The 22,108-nt window shown below is 35.6% G+C and overlaps 1 protein-coding gene across 1 annotated transcript; it reads left to right on the top strand.

Moving 5' to 3' along the window:
* The first annotated feature begins 16,096 nt into the window (after positions 1-16,096).
* On the top strand, positions 16,097-21,309 carry LOC107875535 (eukaryotic translation initiation factor 3 subunit C). The gene is made up of 4 exons (XM_016722291.2): positions 16,097-16,240; positions 16,359-16,425; positions 17,144-18,940; positions 20,170-21,309. The coding sequence occupies exons 2-4, from the start codon at positions 16,402-16,404 to the stop codon at positions 21,097-21,099; spliced, it is 2,751 nt and encodes a 916-aa protein (XP_016577777.2). The 5' UTR covers positions 16,097-16,240; positions 16,359-16,401; the 3' UTR covers positions 21,100-21,309.
* The last annotated feature ends 799 nt before the right edge of the window (positions 21,310-22,108 follow it).

Below are 22,108 nucleotides of genomic sequence, written 5' to 3'. Positions count from 1 at the left end.
AGAGGCATTTTTAACTGATGACGACACCTAGCTAGGGGAACATGATGGAGCAAATATCACTTTTCGGGAGTTATATCATCGGTTTGGAAGATTCAATGCCTTCCACAAATTTGGACATAAATTTGAGTCTGAAGCAAAATGAAAGGAGATGAGAGCCTTTGCATTTGCGGTAGGTCTACTCGGAACCATGGTGTTCCCACAGGGGGAAAATAGCACAATTCATCCAAGGGTTTTTACGGTGGCCCATGCACTTTTCATTGGAGTAGACTACGATTCTACCAAGGTATTCCACAATTTAGCTCCCATGATTGTCGTCGACATATATCGAGCCTTGGGAAGGTGTCAAGTCAAAAATCATTTCTTTTAAGGTTGAAACCTTATAGTACAATGGTTGATGATGAAGCATTTGGTAAAGGATTCGAGGACGGTACAACCTGATCATAAAATAAGGGTGGATATGCTGGCTTCGCACGACATGTGGTTGTTTCTACATAGGTTCAAAAGGGAAGCATCTCACGAATTTTGGTTTAAGACTTTCGGGGAATTAAGAGATAACGATGTGCAATGGTCCATTAACTCTCTTCGTTCAGGGAAATACACCATTCGAGGGGGCAAGTGGCCTTTTCTAGTGCTTTCCGATCTCAGGGGGACCCGGCCCTACAATCCTGGCAGAGTTCTTAGGTAATTCGAGATCAAGCAGGAGGCACCACAAATAGATTCCAAGTTAGGTTTTTCACCGAATATGATGAAAGTAAGTCTCCACTCAAAGACAGCATAATAAATAGATGGAGAAGAAGAATGTGGACGGAAGTGACTTTCTATATAGAGCATAACCCTAAAGTCAGCGATACTTACAAGGAGTGGTTGAAAAAGAGTCTCGCCAAAGCATTGATTTCGGGACCATATGTGCCCACTCGGGTTGTGGATGTAGAATCCGAACATCAAATTCAACTCCACGGGCTACAAGATGAGTTCTAGAAAAGTGAAATCACACACTGGCAGATACACATGGAGGACGCTTTAACTATATGTATGTTGAAGGCAGAGTTGAAAAGAGCTAGGCAAGAAGCTGATGATGCCAGGCAATGTCTAATCGATTTGGATGATAGCATGGCCTCCCAACTCCATAGTGTAGGGAAAATGACTTACGACTGCAAGGAAAAATTATGCGGGAGTCATCTTATCATCAATAGGTATTAAATAGCATAGGAGGTAAACAAGGCAAAGAAGGCAAAGGCAGATGAAGGAGCCTCCAGTAGCTAGTTTTTCTGCAGATGAAGGAGCCTCCAGTAGCTAGTTTTTCTATCTCCCTTGCGCGGGAACTTATCTTCTTTCATGTTATTTCCCTCTTTCCCTAAAGATTGTATCCCCTTTTCGTTATCTTTTGTAGGAATTTACGCCTTTTTTCATGTCTATATGAGTTAGGGGTTAATGGATTAACTTCGAGAAAGCATATATTTTCTTCAAAAATCATTAGGCCTGAACCCTTGGCTCAAAAAGGGTCACCCCAGCTAGGATACGCGTTATTATAATGTTTTTGTGTGATATAACTATTTTATGTGCGTTTGTTTGGATCAAAGGCAAGTTCATCCACTATGTCCTATGGATGAATTTGGCTATGACTCAAGCAACTCAATGTGGTTATTTCCTATCAAATATTTTGCATTACTTATCATATATGGAAACTAACACATCTACCTTTGAATTGTTTTACTTTACAGATAATAGAAATTACTCCGTGTTGATATAAGCTGGCAGAACATCCCTACTTCACCCGATCGAAAGCGCACAAAATCCCATCCTCTGACCATCATTCAAAAATGACAGAAAATGACAAAGAAAGCGCACTGACTATCTGTGACAATGTGATAGCGAAACAAAATGAAATGATTACGGAACTTGCAAGAAAGTTAGAAATGCTTCAGGAGGAAATAAATCGCACTCAAGATTTGGATAACTAGGCCATCACCGTCAATGCCCCCGCTCCAGGAGGACACGGGACTCCACTCCAAATCCCTCCCCTCAGTACACCTATTCACGGGGATCAGCCAAATAACATATCGTCTTTCTCTGCCCCTCCACTTTTCCAAAACACTAATCGCGAAAATAACCCAGATGCCTACCATCCACAAAATCCATCTCTAACCCCACAAAACCCATCTTTGAATCCATTCTCAAATCCCCAAAACATATTTTCAAATCAAGAAAATTCATTCCCAAATCCACAAGATTCACTCCCAAACCCGCAAAATCCATCAAATCTATCCCCAAATCCACCAAATTCCTTTCTAAATCCGCAAAATTCTTCTCATATTCCACCAAACTACTCACAAATTACACAGAATCTTTCCAAATTCCAAAACATCCTTCCTACTTACCAACCAAGTTCTTTTTTTCCGCAAAATCAAGCCTCCCTTCCAAATCCCCCTCAAGCCATCATATCCCCTGATATTTATGAACCCCTTCCTAACCCCGAGATGGACCATTACGAGGAGAAGGAGAAAGAGTGGAGGACCCAGCATGAAAGGAATTTACTAGCTATGAAGAAAGAGATCATGAGAATCAAAGAGTCTCATGGAGCCAGGGACCATAACCGTTTGGGGTATGATGATTTATACGTTCACTCGGGAGTAGACCTACCAGCTGGGTACAAAGTCCCTAAGTTTGAGATGTTTGACAGTACCAAAAATCTAATGGCCCATTTGAGAAGGTACTATGAGCAACTGGTAGGGATAGGGAAAAATGAGGCGTTATTGATACGCCTATTCAGTCAAAGTTTAAGTGGCGAAGCCTTGGAGTGGTTCATGTCTCAGGAGCCAAAAAATTGGACTGGTTGGAAAGCATTGGCCAAGGGTTTCTTTGACCGGTTTGCATTCAACATTGAAATAGTCCCGGACCGATATTCACTAGATCGAATCAAACAGAGGAATGTTGAGAGTTTTTGAGACTATGTTTTTCGGTGGAGGAAAGAAGCCGCCAAAGTGCAGCCCCCCATGTTCGAGGAGGAAATGGTATCTGTTTTCACCCGCGCTCAAGAAGGAGAATATTATACCAGGATGGTGTCCGCTGTCAGGACAATTTTTGCAGATTTGGTAAAAATAGGAGAATTATTAGAAAAACATATTCGGACAGGGAAAATTACCAAAATCCTAATGTTGTCTAGGACTGGCATGTTCTCAAAGAAGAAAAAGGAAGATGTAGGTGTGATTTTTGCTAATCCTATTGCAAAAATGAAAAAAAGGTTCAACTCTAGGAATGTTTTCTCTTCTCCACCGTCACCAAGCCTTCAATATGTATTCTATGCCCACCCTCAATACCAAGCTCCACAGCCAAATATCTCACCCCAATACTAAGATCCACAGCCAAATACCTCACCTCAGTACCAAACTCCATTCCCAAACATCCAATCCTCATACCAAGCTCCACAGCCAAATATCTTTCCCCAATACCCAGCTCCACCTCCAAATTATCAGTCTCATTTCCAATCCACTCCTTTAAATAACCGAACAAATTTTCAAGCACCTCCAAATTATCATCAAGTACCTCCTCCTACAAATCAAAGCCAGTACACCCCCCACCGGCCAAACCACGAAAAGAAACCTCCCCGAAACTTCACCTTGCTAGCTGAAAGTCGTACCCAATTGTTTGAAAGATTAAAGAATACTGGTCAAACATATTTATTCTTTATTGAGCATCAACATGCTCATCATCATGACTGGTAGCAGCATCAGCATGCCTGTCACCAACACCAACAACTCCACTAGAAGAAGCACCCGGGTCTGCCTTAGTAAAAGGTTGGTCATGAAGAGCCTCAACATTAGGTTGACCTTGCCTAACTGCTCTTCTTATGGCTGTAGCTCCAGCCAATTCCTTCTTTATTAACTCCACCGTTGGGCTTACAATAGTATCAATATGACCTAGAGTAATATAAGAAGTCATCACCGACTCCTCTTAGTAGGAACGATCCATGGATGCACAACCTATAAAAAAAAAAGACAGATGCATTTAAATCATATAATATAATAATTTTCACAGTTGGGCTATATTTTTTTAAAAAAAAAGACCTATCTATTGCATAGTTTGTAGTATATGGTTAAAATCCATTTGAGTCTAGTTCATAGAAACAGAGCAACACATGGATAATCTGATGCAAAATATCAATCATCTGTTGCAACAGCTGTACAAGACGGGTAATCTGTTATATAATAGAGGATCTGTACATCGTAATAAATGAATGATATGTTATCAGATTAAACATCTGTTGTATAATTTGCAGTAGATGGTTAATCTTTTAGGAGTCGGGTTCAGAGAACCAAAGCAACAGACGGGTAATCTGATACAAGATATACCCCATCGCAATAGATGTCCCATCTGGTGCATCAGATATAACATCTGTTACACCAGATATAAAATCTGTTCAATATCTTTCTTATCTTTGAGTAGAATTATTTTACTTGAAGAAGACGTACTGCATCATCCGGAGGGTTAAAGAGATCAGCCTCCTTAATATTTGTGTTGCTCTTTGCAGCCAACCACCTAAACATCCTTGGATGAGAAACCTCATCCAGGAAGCCAGCCAAAAAAAATCATAATAACTATATTCAATATAAATTAATGGATGAGTAAAATTAGTGATTAGTTTTACCATGAAAGCCCAAGAAAAGCCGTATAACGTGGTCATCCCTGAGGATAGCTTTGTCAGTAAATATAGAACAGTCAAGTAGAAAATGTCATAAACCCAGGGATAATTGTTGAATTTATCAAAATTCTCAGCATGTGCAAACAAATCATCTTCTATAACCTTGTTGATGTCTCTTACCAATATAACCGAATGGGAAAACCAAACTAAACTAAGCACAATTGCTCCCTATACTGCTCTAGTATGATTTTATCCTCGATATCTATCAACAAATCCAATGCTTTGTAGCCATGTCGAGCAATGTCAAACAACCCATCTATTTTTCCCTTGCATTTTCTTGCCTTGGATCTTTTGCAGGGTGGTGGTCCTTCTGGACGATGGCATCTCAGGCCCGTCACTATGGCAAACTCTTGCAAGGCAAAACAAATAGTCATGCCACAATAGTTAATCCAGATTTCATCCATCTTCTTTTGCCTCCCTCCTCCGGATTTTTATCATCCCCTACGTACTTGATCCTGTGCTTGAGAAGACCATATACCATCGTCATAGGGAAACAGATACGGGCAGAGGGTCCTCAGGAAGCTCAAGAAAGCATCCAAAGCAGCTCTTCTTAAAAAGTCCACCTATGTTTTCGTTCTTCATAATTTTCATAAAAGGTTCAAAATTTTTCCCCATCTGACATTTAAGTACAATTTGACAAGTTAGTTGTTTTTCGTCTGGGTTATTTATCGGCATCGTAACTTGAAACCTGTCAATACTAAAAGTTTTGATAGGATCATGCTGGGATGTCGATATTAACTCATGCCCCGTCGGTGATCCATTATCATCATGTTGATGATCATCCTCTTTCTCTTGCTGACTCTCCAATTTCTCCTCTTTCTCACTTTTATTTTCTTCATCACCATCTATGGACCCTTGTCCACCTCCCTCAATGTTGTTTTCACATCTCTCCTCAACTTCACTTTTCTCTAGTTGAGATTGTTCAGGAAGCTCCACCGAATCCCTCTGTACTGTAGCCTTTTTTTTTAGTGGTCAGACGTTGATCCACTTCCACTTTCTTTTGTTTTGGGAGATATGTTTTACCTACAGACATAGAAAAACAAAAATTAAATTACATTTGATGTATACATAGATTTTCAAAAATATATTACAAATACCACGAATACCGACACACCAACAGCCACCACCACAAACACCACCAACCAATGCCAACAAATAAATAAACACCACGAATACCATCACCACCACAAACACCACCAACCAATGCCACCACCGGTACCACCACAATGACCATAAACACCACAACTACCACCAACACCATCCAACTATACCATGACAGTCAACGGAACACTGCGATGGAAACTAGGGATTTCTTGACTTCTTCCTATGATTTTACCATCAAAACTCAAAATTGTAAACCCATTCTCGAAGATAATAAAACTAAAAGTTTTATTTTTCATCATTAACTTAAAAGTCCTTATTTTTTAGAAAAAAACACAAATATAGAGCTCTTCTCAAAATTTGTTGCCTACGAAGACAAAGAAAACGATTGATACAAGCAAGAATGGAGTCAAAAATAACACCTATGCGGTTGGAAATAAAAAAAAATGATCTGTTGTGGAGGGTTGAGCAAATTTATTGAGTAGTTGTTGTTTGTACTATATTGTTGAGTGAGAATGAGAGAGAAGGAGTCAGACCTCGAGAATTGAAATGATGAAACATTTTGTATGAGTTGATTTGTATTTTAGAAAAGAATGACAGGTAGTTTTGAAAATGTTAATTTGGTCCAAAATGATCTTAATTACTTTTAAAATCATAAAATATATGCGTAATTTTTAACCCTCTCATCATGCAATTGCCAAAAGGGTAATTCAATTGAAATTGTATAAAAACAATTGAAGTTGTAGTTGACCGAGTACTCTAGAAGGTGACCCTGAGAAAACTCACCCCTGGTCCTAGATTAATCAATTTAGGTACTATTAGTTTAACATATGAACTCAGTTGAAATTGTAAAAAACAAATGTTTAACATGTTGCATCAAATTTCTCATCTGTTTTAAACTATCAATCAGATTAGGTAACAACCAGATTACGAATTTGATGTAAATTATCAAATAGATTAAGTCATCTATTGCTACAGATTACCCATCTGTTGTAAATTATCAAATGGATTGTCATATGTCGCAACAGATTACCCATATGTTGTAAATTATCAAATAGGCTCTGTCATCTATTGTGGCTGACCCTATGAGAACTCACCCTTAGTCCTAGATTAATCGATAGTTTACCCTATGAGAACTCACCCCTAGTCCTAGATTATTCAATTAAGCTATTGGTCTAATATATAAGGTAGTAAGAATAGGTTCAGCTTAGAGTGATCGATCGACGACCCTGTCGGAAGAAACTCAGTATCGTCTCATTATGCAATTGACAGAAGACTCAATCGAAGTTGTAGTTGACCGTATGAGAACTCACCCCTAGTCCCAGACTATTCAATTAAGGTATTAGTACCCTAGTCCTATATTAATCAATTAAGGTATTAGTCTAACATATGAGGTAGTAAGAATCGGTTCGGCTCAAAGTGATCAATCACCGACTCTGGTCAAGAGGAACGCAATACCGTCTCATCATGCAATTATCAAAAGACTAAATTAAAGTTGTAGTTGACCCTATGAGAACTCACCCCTAGTCCCAAACTATTCAATTAAGGTATTAGTACCCTAGTCCTAGATTAATTAATTAAGGTATTAGTCTAACATATGAGGTAGTAAGAATCGGTTTGGCTCAGAGTGATCAATCGACGACTCTGTCGGGAGGAACGCAGTATCGTCTCATTATGCAATTGCCAAAAGACTCAATTAAAGTTGTAGTTGACCCTATGAGAGCTCACCCCTAGTCCCATACTATTCAATTAAGGTATTAGTACCCTAGTCCTATATTAATCAATTAAGGTATTAGTCTAATATATGAGGTAGTAAGAATCGATTTGGCTCAGAGTGATCGATCATCGACTCTGGTCGGGAGGAACACAGTACCATCTCATCATGCAATTGCCAAAAGACTAAATTGAAGTTGTAGTTGACCCTATGAGAACTCACATTCAATTAAGGTATTAGTCTAACATATGAACTCAATTGAATTATATATAAACAAATGTTCAACCTGTTGCAACAGATGTCTTTTCTGTTGGATCAAATCAAACAGATTATGTAATCTGTTGCAACATATTATCCATCTGTTGTAAACTATCAAATATATTAAGTCATTTGTTGCGACAGATCATGAATCTATTGTAAACTATCAAACAGATTAAGTTATCGTTGCGACAGATTACCCACCTATTGTAAATTATCAAATAGGCGCTGTCATCTATTGTAGTTGACATTATGAGAACTCACCCCTAGTCCTATATTAATCAATTAAGGTATTAGTTGAATATATGAGGTAGTAAGAATCGGCTCGGCTCAGAGTGGTCGATTGACGACTCTTGTCGGGAGGAACGCAGTCCTGTCTCATCATGCATATGCCAAAAAACTCAATTGAAGTTTTAGTTGACCCTATAAGAACTCACCCCTAGTCCCAAATTATTCAATTAAGGTATTAGTTGAACATATGAGGTAGTAAGAATCGGTTCATCTCAAAGTGATCAATCGATGACTCTTGTCACGAGGAATGCAGTACCGTCTCATTATGCAATTGCCAAAAAACTTAATTGAAGTTGTAGTTTACCCCTTTGTTTTCATTCATCAATCCCTAATTCCACCTAGATCAATGTAGGTACTATTATTAATCTAAACATTAAGTTAATTAGAACACATTTCAACTCAGAGTGATCGATCAACGACTCGGGTCGGGATGAACACAATACTAATAAACGCAATACTAACACCATGCAAATGCAATGACTCAATTGGATTCGTAGTTGACCCTGTGATCTCATTCATTCATCCCTCGTTCCACCTAGATCAATGTAGGTACTATTATTAATCTTAACATTAAGTTAATGAGGAGCTCATTCTTTCATCCCTAGTTCATCCTAAATCAATTGCAATAAAATCTGTTGTAATAAACAACTGAGCTGTTGGAGAATTTCAAACAGATAACAATATCTATTGCAACAGATGATATTTCTTATTTAATTATCAAATAGACATTTGCATCTATTATGACGGATGACTGAGGTGTTGAAAATTTTCAAACAGATTTTGATATTTGTTGTAACAGATGACATTTCTGATTAAGTTATCAAATGGCATTTCCATCTGTTGTCACAGAGGACTGAACTGTTGGGATTTCTCAAACAGATATCTAAATCTGTTGCAACAGACGACATATCTATTTGAAAATCTTTTTATTTTTTTTTAGTTTTAAAGCAAGCTACTGTCCGAGTAGATAAAGTAGTAGTACTACTAAAGGCGGTAAAAAATGTTTCTTGGATAACTCAAAAATCTCATTGAGTAATCTTGTCCTGTCTTTTCAATGTCATCCGTTTTCTTCCTCGTGCCGCTCAAATTATTAGTGAATATTAATTAATGAATATTGAAACCCCTAATACTTCTTTCGTTTCATATTGACTTGGCACTCCCATCAAGAAAATATTAATTAGGGATTTATTTTACTACCAAATTAGCCTTATTAATTATGCTTTGAAAATATAAATTTGAATAAATACACTTTGTTTAGTCATTAAATATTAAGGGTAGTACATCTAGAAATTAGAATTATCTCATCTCTCCCCTTCAGCCCTAAATCTCTCATCTTTTTTCTTTCTATCCTCTTTAGGGTTATCACAACCTTTTTTTCTCTCCTCTTTCTCAAAAATTTTCGTTCGGATCTAAACCGATCCATATCCATATTTTAGATTCCTTGACTAAACTTGTTGTTTTGACCCCCTTTTGACATTAAGGTATGATATGATTCACTATTTCTTTTTCATTCTCGTCTTCTTCTTGCAACTTTATTTACATCTTTTTGTTTATTTAATTACCATTTTCCCATATCATATTTATTTACAAAATTTGAAGGAACTTTTAATTGTTGAATAAACATACCGAGAATTTTTATTATAAGATGCAAAAAAAAGTTATCTGTTGGGAGAAGTTTAAAAGCCTTGTTGGCAGTATCATTTTTTTATGTATTTTGTTTGTTTCTTTATTGTTGATGTTGCTATTGATGTTGTTGGTAGGGTTGGCATTGTTGAAATTTGTGGTGTGGTGTTGTTGGTGGGGTTGGCATTGTTGAAACTTGTGGTGTGGTGTGGTTTAGACGGTGGGTGCTTCTTAGCTTAAAAATAGTGGAGTTTGAACAATCAACACAAGGAGTAAGGGAGAAAAAAAATAAAAAGTTTAAACTGAATAAGAAGAGAAGAGTTGGTTGCAAAAATTAAAAAAATATGTGCTGAGTGGGAATTGAACTCAAGACCAAAAGAAATAAATAGTCTTAAGTACCCATAAACAACAACTAGGCTAACCAAACAACTCTTACTATGGGTGCTCACTGATTAGATTATATACGTTTTTTTATTTATTTCCACATACATATATAAAGTTCGATACGAGTTCAGTCTGTGCTCGCGCACCCGGAGGACTCCATGTAGGTCCGTCCCTTGTTGTTGATTGTGTTGGAACATAGAATGTATGCTTCTTTGTTGTTGATGGTGTTGTTGGAATAAATGTTGTTGTTTTCTTTGTTGTTGATATTTTTTATTTGTTGTTTGTAGTTTATGCTGTTGTTGATGTTGCATCAAATAGAGCAACTGATGGAACAAATCAAACCACCAGCAATGCTGCTATGTATTCCAACAGACTCTATATCTGTTGCATTAGACTCCATATCTGACGTAACAGACTCCACATATGACGCAAACTATCCGGGATTTATGTGTTGTGTGTGTTAGTGTTACTTAAATAAAACTGGTGACTTTATTAATATGTGAATTAAAAAAATGGATCTAAATACAGCATTTTATCTTTTTGTTGTATTTTTAAAAGAGACAGATTGGTAATCTGTTGCAAAATATATTCCATCTGTCAGATAACTTACAACATATGGACAATCTGTTGCAATAGATGGATATATCAGTTTGTTTTTCCATCAGCTGTGGCGTCTGTTGGAACTTGCTAGTCATCTGTTTATTCAATTTCATCGAGAGCAATAGATTTTTCTAAACACTTCTTGGCCAAACTCAATTTTTGCTCTTAGATTGCTTCTCTTTTTTTCTTTGCATCCTTCAAGCTGGCCTCCAAATTCAATTTTTGCCCTCAATACAATAGCAAAAATTTAGTTTGGTTAAAGGATGAAAAGAAAAAAAGAGAAGCAATCCAAGAGCAAAAATTGAATTTGGCCAAGAAATGTTTAGAAAAATCGATTGCTCTCGATGAAATTGAATAAACAGATGACTAGCAAGTTGCAACAAATGCCACAACTGATGGAAAAGCAAACTGATATATCCATCTGTTGCAACAGATTTCCATATGTTGTAAGTTATCTGACAGGTGAAATATATTTTGCAACAAATTACCAATCTTTCCATTTTGAAAATACAACAAAAAGATAAAATGTTGTATTTAGATCCATTTTTTTTCTAATTTACTTATTAATAAAGTCACCAGTATTATTTAAGTAACACTAACACACATAACACATAAATCCCGGATAGTTTCAGCAATATTACATTAAATCTCGGATAGTTTTCTAATTACATCTTATCCTGAAATTTTGAATTGTGATACATATATGGACTAGTGATACATATGTATATATATCACTAGTATATACATATGTATAAAGTAGTGATACATATAGCATATGTATCACTAGTAAATATGAATTCGGGATTTTATGTAATTTTTTAAAACATTAAGGGATATTGTGTAATATGGTGTCTTAAATATGGAATTTGTGTAATTTTTCCTTTTAAGGGATATGAACAGTCGTGGCTTTTTGTTTGACTAAGTCCAGTCCCTTTCAATTCTCAATCATTTTATAAATAGATCCCTCCAACCTCCTCACTCAGTCTCACTCACTCTCGTTCATTCTATTATACTTGCAATACTAATATGTCAGATCCAGATTCGTACAAGAAGGTTCATATCAAGTCCTTACAGAAACTTAAAAGGCAGTTTGATGAACTCCAGAGAGATTTGGCCGACTTCCGAGCAAGGCTGAGGAGGGCCCTACTGCTGCCGGATGAAAATTGTCAGGTTGACAATAATAATAGTAATAATAATAATAATAATAATAATAATAATAATTAGGTTATGTTTTTTCTTTCTTTTAGCGTATGTATTTCCCTTTTTTATATCCGATCTACCTATAAGGGATTCAAAAAAATCCATGTATATGTTTGGTTTAGTTTGGTTTGGTTTGGTTTGGTCGATTTTGAATTTTTAATTCTTATTCAATATTTAATTCTCATTCTATTTATTCCCTATTCAAAACATGTCGGTGGTTGGAGTTGGGGATACGGTCATGATGAGAAATTCTCCTAAAAATGATTCGTTAATAAATAACAAGGAACTAAATGATATCATAATTGTAAAAGAAAGATTATTTAATTTAAGAAAAGTCACAACATTGGATTAATTTAATTAAGATATATATATATATGATGATATGATTTTTAAGGAAAAAATTAATGAATAGTCGTGACTGTCACTTTTGTCTAAACACATTCAACAAACAAACAAAAACAAAAAATGTTTCTGATGCATCAAATTCCTCATCTGTTGAGACTTATGAATCAGTTAGAAGAAATCAAAAAAGCTCCTTAAACAGATGGTTGATTTATAGCAACAGATGGTATATCTGTTGAAACAGATGGGTTATTTGATGCAATAGATATACAATCTGTTGCCATAACTCAATTAATAAAAATGGTTATTAAAGAAACGAAAAGATTAAGTCACCACCAGCTTGATTTAATTAAGTCATTTCTTTTCACAGAAAAGAGTAAGGAAATAAATGATAAAAAAGAAATAAATGATAAACACAATTTAAACCGTAAAAAACTCACCAAAAATATTTTTATTTTTAAATCTTATTTATTAATTTATATAATTAAAAATTCAGAAAATTTGGATGTCATGAAGATAATTTATTTTTTAAAAAAGATATATATATATTATATGTTGCAACAGATATATTATCTGATGCAACATGTTAACTATTTGTTGCAACTGATGATATATCTGTTGTAATAGATGATTTATCTGATGCAACAAATAAATAATCTTTTGTGCAACTCAGTGTAAAAAATAAACGGTTGCTGGAAAGAACTAATTATTTTAAAAATTATAAAGCTAAGCTTCAAGCTGAAAAGTCATGACTTATCACAATATTACTTAATTTAATTAAGTCATAACTTTTACAGTAATCAAGGATGTCATTAATAAATGGAGGTGAACAGTTGTGCCTTTAAATCTGCTTTATTAATTTATATAATTAAAAAGTCAGAAAATTTGGATGTCATGAAGATAATATTTTTAAAAAAAAAAATATCTATATTATATGTTGCAACAGATATATTATTTTGTGCAACAAGTTATCCATTTATTGTAAATCATGATATATCTGTTGTAATAGATGATTTATCTTATGCAACAGATATATTATCTGTTGTCCAACTCAGTGTAAAAAAATGGTTCCCGGAAAGAACTAATTATTAATAATAATAAAGCTGAAAAGTCATGACTTGTCATAATATTGATTAATTTAATGAAGTCATAATTTTTCACAGTAATCAAGAATGTCATTAATAAATGGAGGTGAACAGTTGTGCCTTTAAATCTGCTTTATTAATTTATATAATTAAAAAGTCAAAAAATTTGGATGTCATGAAGATAATATATATATTTTTTAAAAATATATATATTATATGTTGCAACAGATATATTATCTTATACAACAGGTTATCTATTTGTTGCAAATCATGACATATTTGTTGTAACACATGATTTATCTGATGCAACAGATATATTATCTGTTGTCCAACTCAGTGTAAAAAAAATGATTCCTGGAAAGAACTAATTATTAATAATAATAAAGCTGAAAAGTCATGACTTATTATAATATTAATTAATTTAATTAAGTCATAACTTTTTACAGTAATCAAGAATATCATTAATAAATGGAGGTGAACATTTGTGCCTCTAAATCTGCTTTATTAATTTGTATAATTAAAAAGTCAAAAAAATTGGATGTCATGAAGATAATATATTTTTTAAAATATATATATATATATATATATATATATATATTATATGTTTCAACATATATATTATCTGATGCAACAGGTTATCTATTTGTTGCAAATCATGATATATCTGTTGTAACAGATGATTTATCTGATGCAACAGATATATTATCTGTTGTCCAAAATAGTGTAAAAAAAACGGTTCCTGGAAAGAACTAATTATTATTAATAATAAAGCTGAAAAGTCATGACTTATCATAATATTGATTAATTTAATTAAGTCATAACTTTTTACAGTAATAAAGAATGTCATTAATAAATGGAGGTGAACAGTTGCGATTTTTTGCCTAACTCATTCTAGTTCAATCCTCTATAAATAGGTCCCTCGTTACTCAATCTCTCGTTCTACTAGACACTATTTATTCCTCACTCTTGTTACACCTTCAACTACTTTCTCTTCAAGGACTTGATAGCTTTTTCCTGTCTCTGGTAAGTTTTTTTCTTGATTTTTGTGTAAATATATGTTGTATTACATTATATTCGAATTCTTTCTTTTCTTTACTTTTGTGTTTACGTGTGTGTTTTGTCAACTTATGCGTTTTTTATATATGGTTGATCCTGTGTGAGATGTCGCTATTTTACGAGACGCCATGAGGGAACTACAGAAGGAGGTTCATGACCTGCATTGGGAGTTGGCCGTCGTTAGAGTAAGGATGCTGCGGGAGATCCGCAGGCTCAGGAGGGCGCTGCTGCTGCCCTTGGAAGATTCCGGAGGGCGATGCTGTTGCCCTTTGAAGATTGGCCAGCTGGCCATACAAATAATAATGATGTTAATAATAATGATAATAATAATTAAGCTTTTTTTTCTGTTATCTATGTATTTTTTTGTTTGTTTTATAAAAAATTATGTTTGATGACGACTTTTTATTTCTTATTTAATTTTCGTACTGTCTATTTCTATTTTTTAACGAATGACATGTCTACAATTAAGGAATAATTTGACTCTAGTATCAATAACAAGAACATATGAGTTATCTGTTTGTTTAGTTTTTGTGTGTGACAGGAGCTGCATCTGAATTTTGTTGTTCAAAACATATTAGTAATCTGATGAAACAAATTATTTATCTGTTGAAACAGATTACTAATCTGGTGCAACGGAATACCCATCTATTCGATTCATATTACGGGCACCTAAAACCCTTAAACATGAATCCATCCGACATGAGTCTACTGTTACAACAGAACATTTATTTGTTGCCGCAGATAATGAATTTGTTTGAACAGATTGCTCTTGTATTGCATTCATGTTCGCGTGCAAGTTATTGTTAAAAAAACAACATACTAGCAGTTACCCAGATTCAACTAAAAAGCATAATCTTACCAAAGTCTCCTCTCAAGTAAATTCCAAAGTTGAAAGTGATTTACGAAATAAAATTTGTCATAAGAATTTGGTCAAAGAGCAGCAGTTGGGGTAACAACAACAACAACAATGGTCAACAAGAAGAATATGAAGATGATAATGAAGTATAAGATGATGAATAAAGCAACAGCAACAATGAACAACAATTATCGCGAAGAGAGAGAAAATAACAACGGATGAGGAGAGAGAAAAAACGTCTTTTTTCCCTTCGTTCCCCGTTATATATTAACTAACATTTGGATCAAAGTGTAAATTTAAAAACTTGTGGGTTATTTTCAAACTTCCCTAACTTTCTTAATCCATAATAAAGCAATCATCACCTCCACCTAATAATTAAGACTTGTGTCACCTACACCTCATTTTAAAACTCTTTTGTCACCTGTGACTCAAACCCCCTAGTTACTTTCTATCCCTACTCTTTGCTAATTTATAAATAGTCTCTTATTTTGCAATTTTTAGATACATAATTAGCATCTGGATACATAATTTTAAAGTTGAGATACAGAATATAACAGTGAATTACTCTATTTTTGTTTGAATACATAATTAGTCTCCAAATATATAATTTTGATTACTGAGATAAATTTATTTCTAAAACTATTTGGTCGAGATATATAATATATTAACTAGAACAAAGGAAGACACATAATTAAAATTATGTACCCAAAAATTATACACGTTTATAAATGTCTCTGGCTGTTTTAGAAAAAGAAATTTAAGTAATTAATAAAAAAATAAAAATTTAATTTAATTTAATAAAAACAAGTTGTGGCATTATATAATTTTTCCTAAAATATATCCTTCACAAGAGTCATAAAAAGGGAAAAAAGCAAGACTCCCAAAACATATTTGGGCCTAATAACTATAGAGCCCAAGCTATATAAGCTCCATTAGGCTATCTAAACTTATATTCATTCTAACAGTTACGCCTTAAGGTTTCAAATCGGAAAAAAGAACACATCCAAATTCACTTTCTCGGCGATCACTGTGTAAAATTCCTCTTACCCTATTTTTTCCCTTATAATTCAATTAATGTATATGTTTATTTTTTGTGGTAGATTTATTTAATGCAGAATTCTAATTTATATTTGGATTTGTGTAATGCAGTTTTTCATATTTCTGGTATTGTAACGACTTATTGTTGAACAAGATGGCTTCGCGTTTTTGGACTCAGGTAATTAATTAAATTGTTAAAAAAATTGCTTTAAAATATTATTTTTATTTATTTGTTCCGTTTTTGTTAAGAGTAAAGATCTTATTTTATATTATGAGAAATAATTTTATTTGATGAGAATATAGGGTGTGTTTTGGTATTGATGGAACATGTTTGAATTCGTTCTGTTTTATGAAAATATTTGCTCATTGTTTGATTATTTTGAAGTATTTAAAATGGCTGGAAGTACTTTTCACGGGAAGTGGGAGAATGAGTTATGTTGGGTGAGCAGGGAAGGGATTTTTCTTTCTAAAACAAACACACAGGAGCCATTTTTTGTTAACGAATATTACAATTTTTACATAATATTATATGCTTCAAACTGAAACTTAGACATTGTGTCAACTTTATCTTGTATATCGAATGCTCCGCTGTATGTTTTTCAAGAACATATGGAAAACGTTTTTGTGGAAAAAACTTGCGAATATTAAAGAAAAAACTGTTTTTGTGGAAAACGTTTTTCTGTGGAATTGTTCATCCATACCAAACACAACGTATGTACTTGAAATTAAATAAACTCTTCTTCTTAGGAGCCTGGAAATTAGACTGCTTAACATGCATGAGTTTTATTTCTTGTAAATGTTAAGTCTTAATCTCATACACGTACATACTCCATTCTGCATAAACTGCCCCTTTAAGTGGGTGAAACCTGATCTCTTATTTTCATGGTCTTCAACAGGGTGACAGTGAGACAGAAACAGACACTGAGAGTGAGAGTGAGAAGGGCTCGAGTGATATTGAGCGGGAGGTTGATAGACCATCTGAGCCCACTGCAAGAAAGGCTGAATCAAGGTATCTTGTAGTGGATGATACTGACTCTGAACCAGAAATCGAACCGCGTGTTATCCGCTCTGCCAAGGACAAGCGTTTTGATGAATTGTCAGCTACAGTTGATCAGATGAAGAATGCCATGAAGATCAATGACTGGGTTAGTCTGCAAGAGAGCTTTGACAAGATCAATAAGCAGCTGGAGAAGGTCATGCGCATCACAGAGTCGGTTAGAGCTCCAAATCTGTACATCAAGGCTCTAGTGATGCTAGAGGACTTTTTGGCACAGGCTTTGGCCAATAAGGAGGCAAAGAAGAAGATGAGTAGTAGCAATGCCAAAGCCTTGAATTCAATGAAACAAAAGCTCAAAAAAAATAATAAGCTGTACGAAGAGTTGATCAACAAATATAGGAAGGATCCTCCTGAAAGTGAGGATGAAGGTGGGGAAAATGAAGAGTCAGAAGAGGATGAGGATGAGGACGAAGATGTGTTTGAGGAGGACCCTACTAAGATCTCCGGTGATGATCTTTCAGGTCCAGATGAGCCAGAGGAACCTGATAATGCGTGGAATGTAATGCTGAGCAAGAAAGACAAACTAATGGATAAACAGTTCAAGGACCCAAGTCAAATCACATGGGATATAGTCAACAAGAAATTCAAGGAAATTGTTGCTTCGAGGGGTAGGAAGGGGACCGGAAGGATTGAATTGGTTGAGCAGCTAACCTTTTTGACCAAGGTGGCCAAGACCCCAGCTCAGAAGCTTGAAATTCTTTTTAGTGTTGTCTCTGCGCAGTTTGATGTTAATCCAAATCTCAGTGGGCACATGCCTGTAAAAGTATGGAAAAAGTGTGTGCAGAATATGCTTACCATACTTGACATGTTGACCCAATACCCTAATATTTTAGTTGATGACAGCATGGAGCCTGATGAGAATGAAACCCAGAAAGGATCAAACTATACAGGAGCAATAAGGATCTGGGGAAACTTGGTTGCCTTTGTTGAAAAGATAGATGTTGAATTCTTTAAGAGTTTGCAGGTCATTGATCCACACACTCGTGAATACGTTGAGAGACTGAGGGATGAGCCATTGTTCTTGGTTCTTGCTCAAAATGTCCAAGATTATTTAGTGCGTGTGGGGGACTGCAGGGCTGCTGCAAAAGTGGCTCTTAAACAGGTTGAGTTCATCTATTATAAACCGCAAGAGGTGTATGAAGCTATGAGGAAGTTGGCTGAAATAGCAGAAGGAGAAGGAGAAGAGACTGAAGAGAACAAGGCGGTTGACGAGAGTAAAGGTCCACTTGCATTTGTTCCGACTCCTGAGCTTGTGTCCAGGAAACCTGCCTTTGAAGAGAGCAGTAGGTCATTGATGGACATCCTTGTTTCGCTCATTTACAAATATGGAGATGAGCGGACCAAGGCACGTGCAATGCTTTGTGACATGTACAATCATGCTCTCTTTGATGAGTTTTCAGTATCTCGTGACTTGTTGTTAATGAGTCACTTGCAGGATAATATCCAGCACATGGACATTTCAACTCAGATACTTTTTAACAGAGCCATGGCTCAGCTTGGTCTCTGTGCATTCAGAGTGGGACTCGTTACAGAAGCGCAAGGTTGCCTTTCTGAACTGTATTCTGCTGGCAGGGTGAAGGAATTACTTGCACAAGGTGTTTCCCAAAGCAGATATCATGAGAAGACCCCGGAACAGGTATTTAATATTTGCTGTTTAGCCGTATTTATGTCATATAATTGATGGACAGAGTTACCTGGTACCTGTTGCTGATGCTGGTGAGAGGTGTTAGGTATCACGTGGAATTAGTGGGCGATCATGGGTATTAATATCCGTGCTGTTTACTCAGTCTCAATCCCTCTTTGGACTCCTTCCTGTAATGCGTGTTAAGACACAAAAAAGGTTATTGTTGCCTTTAAAAATTGTGACTCTGTTTATTTGATTTGAATATAGATTTCAGATTGGGGTTCAGAGAATGAGAGTATAGACATATTATAAAGCCTTCACTGTGAATATGATAGTGACGTAGGAGTGCGTTTAACCTTGTTAAAGCAGTGAAATGTGATAAATTATAAAGTGATAAAATGCTGGTAATGTGTGATAGCTTACAAGATCTGTATATTATATTGAACACTATTGGATTGAAGTATTTGTCAGTTTGTTTTGCTTTACAATGAGATAGAAGGTACTGCTGCAAATTAATCCTGTATTTGTATTTTGAGGTTTTTGGATTTGATATTCTAACATCAGAAAGTACATGGATATGTCTATCGGAAACATCCTCTCTACTTCTCTTGAGGTAGTGGTATGGTCTGCGTACACTCTACCCTCCCCACCCCAGACCCCACTAGGTGGGAATACACTGGGTATGTTGTTGTTGTTGTTGTTAGACAGTACATGGATAGTTAAAACCTGATATAGTTTCTATAAAATAATTCAGAATTTGATATTAACTAGGCTGTCAGGGAAGAAAGGGAACTAAATAAGCTTAATGCAAGTTGAGAGAAGTTAAGTTATCGATGGATGGTTCATGGATATCAGAAAGCATGAACCTTACAGTGAGAAGGCTTTGCTTCTAAAGTAGAATTTCATCATTGTATAATTTTTAAGTATTTGAAATATTTTCTTTTTGACAAGTATATGGAATATTAAGGAAACATAAGTTGAATGATGCAAGATGGGACGACTTAAATATAATATCTCCTTCAACTGTGTATAAAGTGAATTACGAAGGTTGGAATACAACAAATTGAATGGGGGTTTGCAAATAAGCAAAGTGTTAAGCCATATTCTTGCCAACTCTTAACTGCAGGGCAAATAAGCCAGATAATCATCTGTTTTACTGTTTTTTCATGTTGGTATTCCTTTTTTCTGCTGTTCATTGTGAGTCTGTCTTAGCATTAAGTCTACACTTTGATCCTTGGCAGGAAAGGATGGAACGAAGACGTCAGATGCCATATCATATGCATATAAATCTTGAGCTTCTCGAGGCTGTCCATCTGATATGTGCGATGCTACTAGAAGTGCCAAACATGGCAGCCAATAGTCATGACACAAAGCGCAGGGTCATAAGCAAGAACTTCCGGAGATTGCTTGAAATTAGTGAGAGGCAAACTTTCACAGGCCCACCTGAAAATGTTAGGGACCACGTAATGGCAGCCACACGAGCCCTCAGACAGGGAGATTTTATGAAGGCCTATGATGTTATCAAGTCCCTTGATATGTGGAGACTTCTTAAGGACAAAGATAGTGTTCTTGAGATGCTTAGAGCCAAAATAAAAGAAGAGGCATTGAGAACCTACCTTTTTACTTATTCTTCTTCTTACAGTTCTCTGAGTTTGGATCAGCTTGCAGGGATGTTTGACCTTTCAGATTTACAAGTTCATAGCATTGTGAGCAAAATGATTATCAGTGAGGAGCTTCATGCAAGCTGGGATCAACCAACTCGCAGTGTGGTCTTCCATGATGTTGAGCATACAAGATTGCAGGGTCTGGCATTCCAGTTGGCAGAAAAGCTGGCAATTCTATCAGAAACTAATGAAAGAGCTATGGAGTCCAGGATCGGCGGGGGTTCATTGGAGAGCGTTGCACTGAAGCGCAGGGATGGCCAGGATTATGCCGCTGCAGCTGCAGCTGGTAAGTGGCAAGAGTTCTCCTTCTCACAAGGCAGGCAGGGAAGCAGTGGGGGACGAACTGGGTATATTGCCAGCGGTAGATTTGCATCAAGGGACAGGACTGGTCAGGCCCGAACTCATGGTGGCCAAGGTTCACGTTACCAGACATATGCAGCTGCCAGGGGAAGCCATAATATAGACGGATCTCGCATGGTGAGTCTTAGCAGGGGTATCCGTGCATAGTTAAGTGGTAGGGACAACTTTTTGCACCGAGAGGAACGCAGCATTGCACACATCACAACTAATCATTTTTCAGATCCTAATTGCAGTAGTGTAGAATTTTGCAAGTTCGTATCTAAACTATCGTACAAAATATTTTGTTGCTTTAATAGCTGACTTCTAACGCTATGGTATGCTGTTTTCTCGCGCTGAAATTCATAGTGTTGGCTTTCATATTCCTTGTTTCTTGTTGTACACCGGTCATTAATGTCGTTGGTAGTTTCAGATATGGATAGATTTTGGCCAGCCTGAATTGGATCTGACTAGTCCTGGATAGGGTACTATTTTTGTTTGTTGGATTTGGTTAGGTCTTCTTTCTTAGGTAAAATTGGATTTGATTTTGCGTCGGGCACATCTGAAAGTCTGTCCCATTAAACTAGGATTTTGCTCCAATTAGCACTTCAAAAATATTTTTATTAATAATACTCGGAATTTACATTAAAGAATTCTCGATTTGTTTTTACTTGTACCAGTCTTTCATATGTGTAGTATTTGCGAAAAAAAAAAAAGAAATTCTACTCATCAACTGAATGACGGAAAGCAACAATAATACAAGTCGATATGGAGAGGATGGTGTGTAGGAGTCCTACGCTCTACCTCCGAAATGCTGGATAACTGATAAGGTCAAACCAAAGCATTTCTGGGAAAAGGCTTTGTTAATGAAAGATATTTGATTATTTTCCCATTAAGAAGATGTGACTTTTCCCTGCCATACATAAAAAAACACAACTGGTCCACTTTTTTAATGTGACACTAAGGGTGTGTTTGGTACGAAGGAAAACATTTTTCAGTTTTCTTATGTTTGGTTGGCTTATATATTTTGAAAAATGTTTTCCAAACCAACTTATTTTTCAAAACTCTTTTTCAACCTCACTTTTAAAGATAAAATGTTCATACAATTCTCAAAATCATCTATTCCGCCCCCAATATCCTATCACCTTGACACCACCCCTATCCCACCCCCACCCTACCC

The sequence above is a fragment of the Capsicum annuum genome, chromosome 6 (assembly GCF_002878395.1).
Source record: "Capsicum annuum cultivar UCD-10X-F1 chromosome 6, UCD10Xv1.1, whole genome shotgun sequence".
NCBI classification, from domain to species: domain Eukaryota; kingdom Viridiplantae; phylum Streptophyta; class Magnoliopsida; order Solanales; family Solanaceae; genus Capsicum; species Capsicum annuum.
The sequence above is the reverse complement of the archived record's forward strand: the minus strand, read 5'-3'. Positions and strand labels throughout refer to the sequence as shown.